Source organism: Diuraphis noxia, unplaced genomic scaffold (assembly GCF_037042655.1).
Source record: "Diuraphis noxia isolate RWA-SAM2 unplaced genomic scaffold, SU_Dnox_SAM2 contig0003, whole genome shotgun sequence".
Classification (NCBI taxonomy): domain Eukaryota; kingdom Metazoa; phylum Arthropoda; class Insecta; order Hemiptera; family Aphididae; genus Diuraphis; species Diuraphis noxia.
The window spans coordinates 52,632,393-52,644,462 of NW_028301713.1; the positions used below are offsets into that span (position 1 = coordinate 52,632,393).

At 33.8% G+C, this 12,070-nt stretch overlaps 1 protein-coding gene across 4 annotated transcripts in view; it reads left to right on the top strand.

Moving 5' to 3' along the window:
- Window positions 1–12,070, top strand: part of LOC107173448 (uncharacterized) — a 33,072-nt gene that overhangs the window by 12,857 nt on the left and 8,145 nt on the right. The window contains exons 2-7 of one of the 4 annotated variants that reach the window (XM_015523995.2): window positions 8,425–8,560; window positions 8,628–9,050; window positions 9,367–11,067; window positions 11,557–11,595; window positions 11,682–11,726; window positions 11,830–11,889. In XM_015523995.2, coding sequence (XP_015379481.2) covers window positions 8,425–8,560; window positions 8,628–9,050; window positions 9,367–11,067; window positions 11,557–11,595; window positions 11,682–11,726; window positions 11,830–11,889 — 2,404 coding nt within the window. The remainder of the gene's footprint in view (window positions 1–8,424; window positions 8,561–8,627; window positions 9,051–9,366; window positions 11,068–11,556; window positions 11,596–11,681; window positions 11,727–11,829; window positions 11,890–12,070) is intronic. The other 3 variants (XM_015524012.2, XM_015524003.2, XM_015524020.2) reach the window with 3 other exon arrangements.

The window sequence follows — 12,070 nt, forward strand, 5'->3', positions numbered from 1 at the left end:
CACGTAAGTACTGTAGGTCGAACTTGACATAAAGCTTCAAACCTACCCCGGGGCCAGTGAAAGTAATTTATTGATGTTTGCTATTATCGTAGACATCAATCATTTTACTTCAATATTTAACAATATTTGTCTCATTAATACGAACCGCGTGCATTGTATTGGTACCTAGAGTCCTAGACTGAAATATTATTATTATGATCAGAACCATTTCGACCGCAAAGACCTGAAAGCGATATATTATTATAATAGTCACCGCACCCACACTTTCTGTTTAGGTAGGTACGCGTTTTACACCTACGGAATACTAAAATACATAATTTTATTATATATTACGGTTAACAACTGTTAAGCGATAACAATAATAATTTGAGACGATAACTGTACTTTGTATTTTACAAAATATTACGTATAATAATGATGTACATTAAAATATATTATAGTTTAAATGTGTACGATGTACGCGGTGTTTTCAGAGACGGAAATCAGCAAATATTATTATTATACCGCGATTGTATGAGCTATATTTCAACAAACGCGTGTGGCCTTATACGAATGTCATTTGCACAGTCGTTTAATATGCGTACTATTTTCCGTGATATAACGTGTTTGTTCGACTGCTCGAAGATCGAAGATGCTTTTTTATTCGACGGAATGAAAAAAAAAACACTGAAGTATGCACGTAAAACCACTTTGAGCACGTTGTTGAAATACACTTGCGAAAACATTTATTTATTTACCAGAACTCGCGAGATATTACCATATATTACCGACCGAGCGGGCACATCAATGCGTTTCCAATAATAATAATAATGATGATGATAATAATACGACGTATATAATAATAGTATGTTGTTTACGCGCATCCGTCGCCCATAGGCATTTATAATCCTTGTTGAATGTTCTGTGGTATTTTGCCGGTTTATGGACCGCTTTTCGCGCGTGGGCATTTCTTTGCACGCTATACCAAACTCACCGTATGCCCGAGATTCAATTGTTATTTCGTTTATTATTATAATTTTTTTTTTTCCGTTCGAGTTGTGTATTAACCGTACGCGCAAGAGGAATGTCGAATAACGAAACTTTCACTCATACTCATAATATTATAATATTATTATCAGACAATAAGATGCACACACGGACGTGTGCGCTCATCGCCCCGGCGGCCGCCGACCTTCGAGCGCGTGTGTGTACGAATTATTATTATTTTCATCGGTCTTTAGGGCGCGGATACTCCCAGAAATAAAAACGCAGGCTCCGGGCCAGGTAGACCTAGAAAAATATAAATATAATAATAATATATTATAAACGAACGCGAACGTTGTTATTATTATTATTCACCATCCTTGTCGTCGTCGAAAGTGTTTACCCACGCGCCGTCACCCGAACCCGTATACCGGTCTTCGTAGGTACAATATATAACATTATACATCTATATAATAATAAAATATATTGTACAAAACGTACGCGAGAAGGTTTTGGGCGGTTCACGTTGAACTTTCAACCGTTTAGGTCATACACATGTGCGCAAAAGTGAATGCGTGGAATTCCGACGGCACACGCACACACACACACACGTGCATGCTTACACGTACGCCATATTATTATGATTTATAATAATAATTATACTATCGAAATCGCGTTGCCCCGTAGACGGTAGATCACCGACGGCAGTTTGTTAACGCGTAATGCGATATTAACACACCGATGTAATGATAATTATATTATTAATATCTGGTTAGACCAGTGTCCAACGCCAAGTGGTATATAATAATAATAATAGTTATTATATATTAATAATATAATATAATATGTAAGGACTGATGGATAAGGACGTTCACGTAACCAGGTATAATACTGTACTACAGACGTAGATGATGCGGCGGCGGCGGCGGCGACGACGATGATACCGGACGGCCTTCACCTTAAAAGCGACGGCGCCTGTGTACCATTTATACACGCCGCCGTAGTTAAAAGTGTATAATTTTAATGATAATAATATAATGCGATCGTGTCGATTGTAATAATAAATAATAATAAACGGAGGCAATTCAATCGAAGGACCGTGCGGCTAGTTTTCTTCTTCTTCTTCTTCTCGTGTTTCGTAGACTATGAAGTTACAACACCGTTTCGTTCATTTCAATATAAGTGCTATATAATATGAGTTCCTTATAGTGTACTTATACTTGCATATTATTACTATTATTTTATTATTATTATTATTTAAAATTTTCCCGACTCTCAGTATCTAAATTTAGGCATACAGAACAATATTTTTAACGTTTGGTACATCAGATCACAATAGGGTATGGATTTATATTATATTATGTTATGTTGAACACTTAACGAACCTTATTGTGTCGGTCGTTGTGCCTGTCTGTTAACCACTCGTTAAGGCGGGTTTCCACTTTACGCGTTCGCTTAAATCCTTTGCTGTGATTGGATGGTTAGGTTAGGTTACCACACGATTAACTACGTTACCGTGTTGCTGAACATATCTGAACATTTTTCGTGTATACGGCAAGAGACTTTTATCCTTTGTAGGGACGGTTATACATGAATACACACGCTTAGTACCTACCAACTTTTATACCACGGTACAATTAATGATGTTATCGTAATCACGCGAAGACTGCAACTGTTAACAGTAATCATCTCGATTATATTTGTAATTATTTAACGTAATATTATATTAAAAACGTGTTGCCTGCGTGGTATCAATAATACTTCATGTAGCGTATGGTAGGCAATACTACGTGACCGAACGTGGTGTAATAAATGAGTATAATAACAGGTACAATGAAGTTTTGCTAAACAATGGTTGCTGACTTGCTGTTGGTCAAACGCATGGTTCTGTAAACAATGTGCATACATATCACCTACTGGCATACGTCCGATGCGAATAATATAATAATATCGCATAAATCGATATTGTACCTGTTCTGGCTGTTCTGCTACTATAGTGTTGGGGACCTTTGCGGGGTGCATTAAAATCCAATTTAAACGTCGTTCGTAAATAATCGTAATACAACAAATCGTATACAGTCTTAACACCACAGCTTATATACTTATCGTACTATAATATATATATATAATCGTGGCAATATTATTCACTAACGAAAATGTGTATTTGTTTTTGAGATGATATTATGCTATAATACTTTAATGGCATTAAAATAAAAAAGTTGTTTCATACTGAACGTAAATATGAATAATTCATTTCATTCGAGGGTTTACAGCGCATAATTTAATTTATAATACACGATTTGCATCAAAGATCAGAAATCCAGACATACTGATGAGTAGGCATTCCATTAAAACAATAACGATAAGCTTATCGTTGAGTATGTAAAATTATTTCGAAATTGTTGATTAGAGTTAGGAAACTAAGTTTGTAAAATTACCTAAACGCGTAGCCCTATAATATTACAGCAGTATCCGATCAATTTGGTTTATAATTATTCAGTACACCGAACACTTAAATAAATTCAAATTACAGTATAACCATAACTATAGGAACTATATTTACCTAATTTGAATCATAATTAATGCACAGTTTATTGAGAACAAGCTCAACAAATCCATACCATAAATTTCCCAGCATTAGTAACATTTAGAAAAATGTTGTTTTATTATAGGTATTTACATTTGTAAGCTATAGAACATTAATAGGTTACACATACTCATACAAGTTTTAGTGCTAAATATTCGTTACTTATCTGTCGGTGGACATCAGTCACGTGCGTTCGACACGTACGTCAGATTCGAACAAGTTCCAACGTCCGACCGGAGACAACAAACTTATAACACGTATATATAATCCAGTTGATTTAGATTTTCAACCCCCAAAAAATTTGTTTCTCGAAAGGCACGTGTTAAAATATTCGAGGATCATATAAGGCGAGGGTGTACACATTCCGTATCCTATACCATATAGCCGCTGAAACTGTTACCCAAGTGTTTCAGAACTGGCGGTTCCTACGAGTTCGGTATTATTATCACATAATAATATAATATATGGTGGTCGATTTATTTTGCTGAGACAGTGACTGATATTCCGAGACCTTTGTACTGTATTGATTAGACTGCGTATCCTACCCCATACTTCATGGCGTTTTGTTCGTATACCGGAGTACCTTGATATTATAATATTATTATAGTATTGTGTCGGCTGGCTCATCTTTACGATTGAAAAGCGATTCGTGTTCCCCGTGCCGCGATGATATAAGATAAAGCAATAATGATTTTTTTCTTACTACCGTTTACCATATATTATATCTATTCGTATAATAGCGTATGACATTCAACATTTGAAAAATGACGTCATCTCGTGATCATATTTTCATATTGTATAATACTGTACTTTATCTAATATTAATTATCTAAGGCAATCAGGTTTTTTATTGGCATTGAAATTTAATTATTGTACGAGTGTAAGTGTTTCCAAGGATTTGTTGTATACGCCTCTAAATTGCACCTAAATCATTCAATTGACATAGTAAATGTCAATAATGGTTTCGGTCCTAAAAGTCCGATCCAGTCACAGTGCATACACCTCTACATCACAAAAGGGCCCAGGAAAATATTTGTAAAGTTCATTGTGCATGACGTGCTTTGAATAATAGTCTAAATATATCCACTATTAGACATATTAATTCATTTTGGGCTTACGAAACGTCGTCATTATTTAAATCTAATTAAATATATAAAACTAATAGAATCGTTTTGTTTTAAAACTTGACATCAGGTTAGGTTAGGTTACTCATTGATTGATACAGATAGAAATTTATTTTTCTATCACGTAATGTATTTCTATCTACGATGCATAATGATTATTAAATATTCTTATAAAAGCATGAGCAACACTTTGGTGAATCGTGGGAATTGGAAAAGAATTCATTTATGTTGTATTTAACGTATTATGATTATTTTTAATATTTTATCATTTGCATACAAAAAAATTCGTTGTTTACCCATTTACTTTTGGGAGCTAAAAATTAAGATTTACATTGAAAAAAAACGATATTGGTTAATTAACTTTGTTTATGTGTCTTAATAGCACAGATAAAAAAAATTATATTAGGTATATTTATTTAACTATATATTTTTAATATAAATTATTATGGTTATAAAAAATATGTTTAAATTTTTTTGTACAAAATATATAGGTATAATCACTACAAATTAAGGGTTTTTTAAAATTATTTTAAAATTAAATAAACACATTTATAGAGTTGCTCAGTTTTACTTAAATAGTATACAGTATTTTTTAATTTAGAAAGTATTAACGATTATAGCTACGTTTGACAATATTTGTTATAAAATTAATTATTTTTCTTTTAACGTAATATCCATGATATATATATATATATATATATATATATATATATTATATTTTATACCACTAAACTAGGTATTAGTTTCTGCCCATTACTGATGGAAAACGTATTTACGTTTTGTTTACATTTATCCAGCTTGGGTACTTAATAATTAATAAATGCGATGATCAGATTCGGTTTAAATCGCTGCACCTACTATAGAATAAATATGTAACTTATTGTCAACCTTGGTATTACTTTAAAATAAATAGGGTGAGATTAGGAAAAGAAAATTTCTCCAAAATTGGTCTACCGACAAATATAAGTTTAATACGTTGAATGTTATTCATATGATATAATAATTGGCACCTCGAGGATATTAGGTATAGATGGTCAGATGGATAAGATAGATTATTTCTTTAAAGATCTCTATAGTTTTTTTGTGTATTTTTGAGTTTTTAGCAAAATCTTGAGGCCAAAATATGTTATGTATGGGCATATAAAATGGGTATACAACTATTGTTATACAATATTACAAGTACCTATTTAATATAGATAATCATAAATATACTATGTTTTCTAATAAAAATTGTATATTTTGTAACGTGGTTGGGAGGGGGGGATGATCAGTTAAATATGAGATATCTAGAGTCATATAATCTTATGACCCTACAGATATAATTACCGTAGTCAGGGGTACATAATATATTTATAAGACTTTAAATATAGCGAGAATTCAATTTAGATATAATCATTGTTTATTGTTTTATTTAAAGCAATGTTATAAGTTTTTAACTAAAGGTTTACTGCAAGTTGGATTGTCTTGTAGCCTAAGAATCCATGCTGGTAATCTCAGAGAACTGAACTTTTATTATTGATATATTTGACCATAGCCTTACAATAATAAATCTGTGACAAATATGAGGGGCTAGTCAGCATAAATAATACGAGTATATATGTTATGTTTATAGTGTATATAATACATATATGACATAAGTATATATCATATTTAGGTGCCTATTGTATATAATTATGTTTATAATATATAATTAATAATGCTACAATCGTTACGATTTAAAACCGTTTTATACTAGGTACTTATAACGTTATATTTTTTCTTTTTTATTAGGTTAAACTATAGGGAAACATTATGTTTACCATTAGAGGGAGTATGTGAATTATATTATGAACAAGAGATTTTTTTTTTTTACATTAATTTTGCTAATCATATGTTAATGAAGATATTATATACATATATATTATATATATATATATTTTTTTGAAGTTTTCTTCGCCAAGTGTTATTATAATATTATAATTTATATTTGTTTATAAAATTACTTAAATAACTTAAGGGAAAAAAAATAAAAATAAAATTCAGGATTCACTAAGTACCAGGATTTACATACTGTATGTTGAATATTTAAAAAGTCTGCAGTAAATGTAATTCAGTTAGTGAACATGCCAAATATATTTAAGAATTTTTTTTTTAAATTTAATATATGAAATATAATTACTATTATATGGCATGGTAAACCAAAGTCTATTAGTCTGTATAAACTCCTTTAAAATATACACATTTTAAATTTTATATTAAAATGATTTAACTAATATATTATATTAGGTATATTATGAAGTGCCTAATATACGGACATAGGTACGTTGAACATTATTTCTGTTATAATAATATATTCTATTCTATTTATATGAATAACATAAAATGAAAAAACATTTTTATAACGTAATTTATTCAACTACGTATCTATAGTGCATTATTATTATGTTTCGGATAAATTCAAACCCTGACGCTGTCCGAACAATATTATATTTTAATACGAATATTCCTATAATAAGTATAATAAGTAACAGTACACTGAGCGCACCTTTATGACGGTTCAATAAAATATAGGTAGGTAATTCACCATGCGAATGCACTATAGTCTGAGTTGAATTTCTAAGTGGTGATTACGAGTGCTCTAGCTCGTGTGATGAATTCGACCAGTAGGTTCTCACAGTGAACAAATGTAGGGCAAAAATGCCAACACGATTATAATTTTTAGAATTCTGTCTTGTGCTGAAGAACAACTACGGTTACACTTCGTTGGAATCGCGACAAAAATAACAGTTTAACGTTCATTGGCAAAATTGCAAGAAATAACTATTTTTTTTAGGTATATGCGCCGAGTTCAAAAAAACATACATTATTTTTCGCAGCTGTATACATAGAATAATATATAAATATATATATATTATTTTTATATTAAAAGCCTTATGGTTTTAATAATTTAGTTAAGCATTAAATTTTAGATAGACAAAAAAATGTGCATATTTGTGTATTACTATCGAATTAAAAGCAAATCTACTTAGCGTCTTTGAACTCTTTGTAAAATATAAAGCAACCTAACCTATCGGAAGACTATTCAATACGCGTTCAATACATCAAAACGTCTTTATTGGTATAGTTGGTATTGCTGTTTTACTTTAAGATGGTAATAAATTTATATTTTATATCTTGATTGGGATAAATATATAACTAATATGTAATGAATCTGCAGTTTCAAACATTAAGCATGTGATATTCAAAAATTATCAATTTTGTTAAATCTTGTATATTATTATGAATATATTATATTATATGATACGGCCTACGGGTAATGTGGAATATAGCCAATATAATAGGTATAAAAATGATACAAAAATGGTACGTTATAATTCATTAATGCTTACACATATTTAATGGGTACGACATTTAAATTTTAAACCATCATCTAAACAAATTTTTCCATTTAAAATTTATCAATTTGCAATATTTCTATTTTAAATCAATGTAGTTAAAATATAATTTACTTAACATAAATAACATATTTTAAATTTTTAGAAATTTAATAAACCATTTAAATTATTAAAAGTTTTATACATTGCACACTATACCTAGATTGTGAAATTGAATGAAATATTTAATTCAATGGTAATGAGACACATTTATATTGCTAGTATTTTTGAGGTTCGAAAAAAAAAACTTTCCAATCAGATATTGTATTATGCTAAGTTTTATTCAAACTTTCAATAGCTCTTAATATCTATAATAAAACATTAAATTTCATTTTAGATGTGTTTAATACTGTTCGCAATTTTTGGGATTCAGTTGGCTTTTTCTCAGCAAACTAACCCAAATGATTTGGAAGTGGTGCTTAACATTGAAGATAGCAACAAAACTCAATACCATGAGCAAAATTTCGATACCAGTATGTATTTTTTTAGCCATATATTATTTGATAATATATTTTACAGCATTTTTTTTACATTTGATAGTGGCCTATATATTCGGCTACGAAGTAGGTCCAAATGGTCAATTCCATCACGAAAATAAAGGTCCAGATGGATTCACATATGGTTGCTACGGATATGTAGACCCAGAAGGAAAATTACAAGCAACTCATTATATATCTGATGGCTGGGGATATAGAGTTGTCACGCCAGGTGAATCTGTAGAAATATTCCATCATAAACATGACCCTGCAGATGAAAATCAAGCTAATGAAAGTTCTGAAGGTGGTTCTGAACACGAACATCATGGACACCATGGAGTGGTAACAGCGTGGGGTGATCTTTATTTCCCAAAAGGTTGTGGAGGAGGACGTCCAATTCAAGGTACAGGTCAATTGGGTGGATCAGGCTCATCAGGATACCCTAGTTTTGTTGGAATTGGTCAACCAGGAGCAGCAGGTACACCTGGTAATTTATTATATCGATTTTTAAAATTTAATAAATGATAATATCCAAAATAATAATTTGGATAGTTTTAAATATTAATTATTTTTTAAATATTAAATTTTTAAAATACAGTAAACATTTTTTGTTTTCAGTTTCATTAAATTTATTCAATTAACTACTTTAAAATTCTAAAATTCGAAACTATACATAGAAGTATTTTAAACTTATATTAAGTATAATTATTATAATGTAAAAATATTTTTAATGGTAACTGTATTAGATATGCCACTAGGTAAAACAAAAATAAATATTCTGAAACAAAATTATATTATTGAAGGATCTCCAGGTTCTCCAGGATCTCCCGGTTCTCCAGGATCACCAGGTTCCCCTGGATATGGAGGTTCTCCAGGATCTGGTGGCTCTCCAGGATCTCCCGGTTCTCCAGGATCACCAGGTTCCCCTGGATATGGAGGTTCTCCAGGATCTGGTGGCTCTCCAGGATCTGGTGGCTCTCCAGGATCTCCAGGATCACCAGGATCTCCAGGATCACCTGGATCTCCAGGATCACCAGGTTCCCCTGGATATGGTGGTTCTCCAGGATTTGGTGGCTATCCAGGATCTGGTGGATCTCCAGGATCCCCCGGTTCATTCGGTAAACCAGGATACCCAGGATCACCAGGATCACCCGGATCCCCAGGATCACCTGGATCCCCAGGCTCACCAGGATCACCCGGATCCCCAGGCTCTCCAGGATCACTTGGTTATCCAGGACAAGGATCTCCAGGTTCCCCAGGATCACCAGGCTCTCCAGGATCACCAGGCTCTCCAGGATCACTTGGCTACCCAGGGTTAGGAACACCAGGCTCTCCAGGCTCTCCAGGATCACCAGGCTCCCCAGGCTCACCAGGGTCAGGATCACCAGGATCATTTGGCTATCCAGCATTAGGCTCACCAGGTTCACCAGGCTTACCAGGCTCACCAGGATCACCAGGTGCACCAGGATCCCCAGGATCACTTGTTTACCCAGTATCAGGATCTCCTGGATCATTTGGTTACCCTGGCTCACAAGGATCTCCGGGTTCACCAGGAGCTCCGGGAGCTCCGGGATCACCAGGTTCACCAGGGGTATCAGGATATCCAGGATCACTTGGTTACCCAGGAACAGGATCTCCAGGATCATTTGGCTATCCAGGCACTCCAGGCACACCAGGCACACCAGGCTCACCAGGCAAACCAGGCAAACCAGGATCAGGATCTCCAGGAGGATCTCCAGGATCATTTGGCTATCCAGGCACACCAGGCTCGCCGGGTTTACCAGGATCACCAGGTGCACCAGGATCCCCAGGATCACTTGGTTACCCAGGAACAGGATCTCCAGGATCTTTTGGCTATCCAGGCACATCAGGCTCACCGGGTTCACCCGGCTCACCGGGCTCACCGGGCTCACCAGGCAAACCAGGATCTCCAGGGTCAGGATTTCCGGGATCATTTGGCTATCCAGGTACACCAGGCTCACCGGGTTCACCAGGATCACCAGGTGCACCAGGATCCCCAGGATCACTTGGTTACCCAGGAACCGGATCTCCAGGATCTTTCGGCTATCCAGGCACATCAGGCTCACCTGGCTCACCGGGTTCACCAGGCTCACCAGGCAAACCAGGATCTCCAGGGTCACTTGGTTACCCAGGATCAGGATCTCCGGGATTATTTGGCTATCCAGGCACACCAGGCTCACCGGGCTCACCAGGCTCACCAGGCACACCAGGATCCCCAGGATCACTTGGTTACCCAGGATCAGGATCTACTGGATCATTTGGTTATCCTGGTTCACAAGGATCTCCGGGTTCACCAGGAGTTCCGGGATCTCCTGGCTCACCAGGATTCCCAGGTTCACATGGTAAACCAGGATATCCAACCACACCAGGATCACTCGGATACCCAGGTTCAGGATCTCCAGGATCATTTGGCTATCCAGGCACACCGGGCTCTCCAGGCTCACCAGGATCTCCAGGCTTACCAGGATCACCAGGATTACCTGGTAATATTAAGAAATTCTTAGTTTGAAATTAAATGAATTGTATGGTTAAAAAAAATGGTTTTTCCTAAAATCGCTTTTACAAAAAGTATCCAGATGTATTTGCTGACCACGAATATTGATTCAGCTTCTTACTGCCCTTAAAAAAAGTAGTTGTAATTATTCTGAATTCAGGTCATAAAAGAGTAAAAACAACTTTAAAAAGATCCAGCAAATACCTAATTTACATAGTCGTTTAGCTCCATGAAAGTGATTATAGTTGCATTATCACTTCTCAGCCGATTTCTATATGGTACAATTATTATAATAATTCATACAAACTTACATCATAATACACCACTTGAACGTTCATATTATAATTACCAAGTGAACTTGTAGTGTGAATTATAAATTATTTTTAAAAATTGCACCGTATAATCTGTTTAATTTTATATCAGATTGGAAAAATCTGTTAAAATAGTTAAATTTTTTTCAAATTTGATTTTTTTCCAGGCAAACCAGGTTCAGGATTATCATCATACCCAAAACCAGGTAATTTTACAACTTACTGTGTTCAAAATTCAATTTTAATATTTTAATATATCTTTATTTTTAATATTTAATTGTTTTTTTATTAGGATCCCCAGGATTCCCAGGATCCCCAGGGTCTCCAGGACTCCCAGGTAACTTAAATGGATACAATTTATTTTAATTATTTTATATTTTTCAATTTTGTATTTTGATTTAATTATTAATGTGAGTATAATTATAATGTATTTAATCAAGGTCAACCAGGTCAACCAGGATTACCGGGAAGTCCATCTTCAGTTTATCCTAGTCCTCCAGGTATAAATATGTATAGTTAAATGATGTTTAATTATTTATTAAGCTTTTTACTTTATATTAATATTAACTTTAAATTCATTATTTTTTTTCTCTCACTCTGTCTCATTCATATCATAGTAAAATAGCAAATTAGAGAGAGAAAACAAAATAGTGTACTTCCATCATCTTTTCACTTGATTAC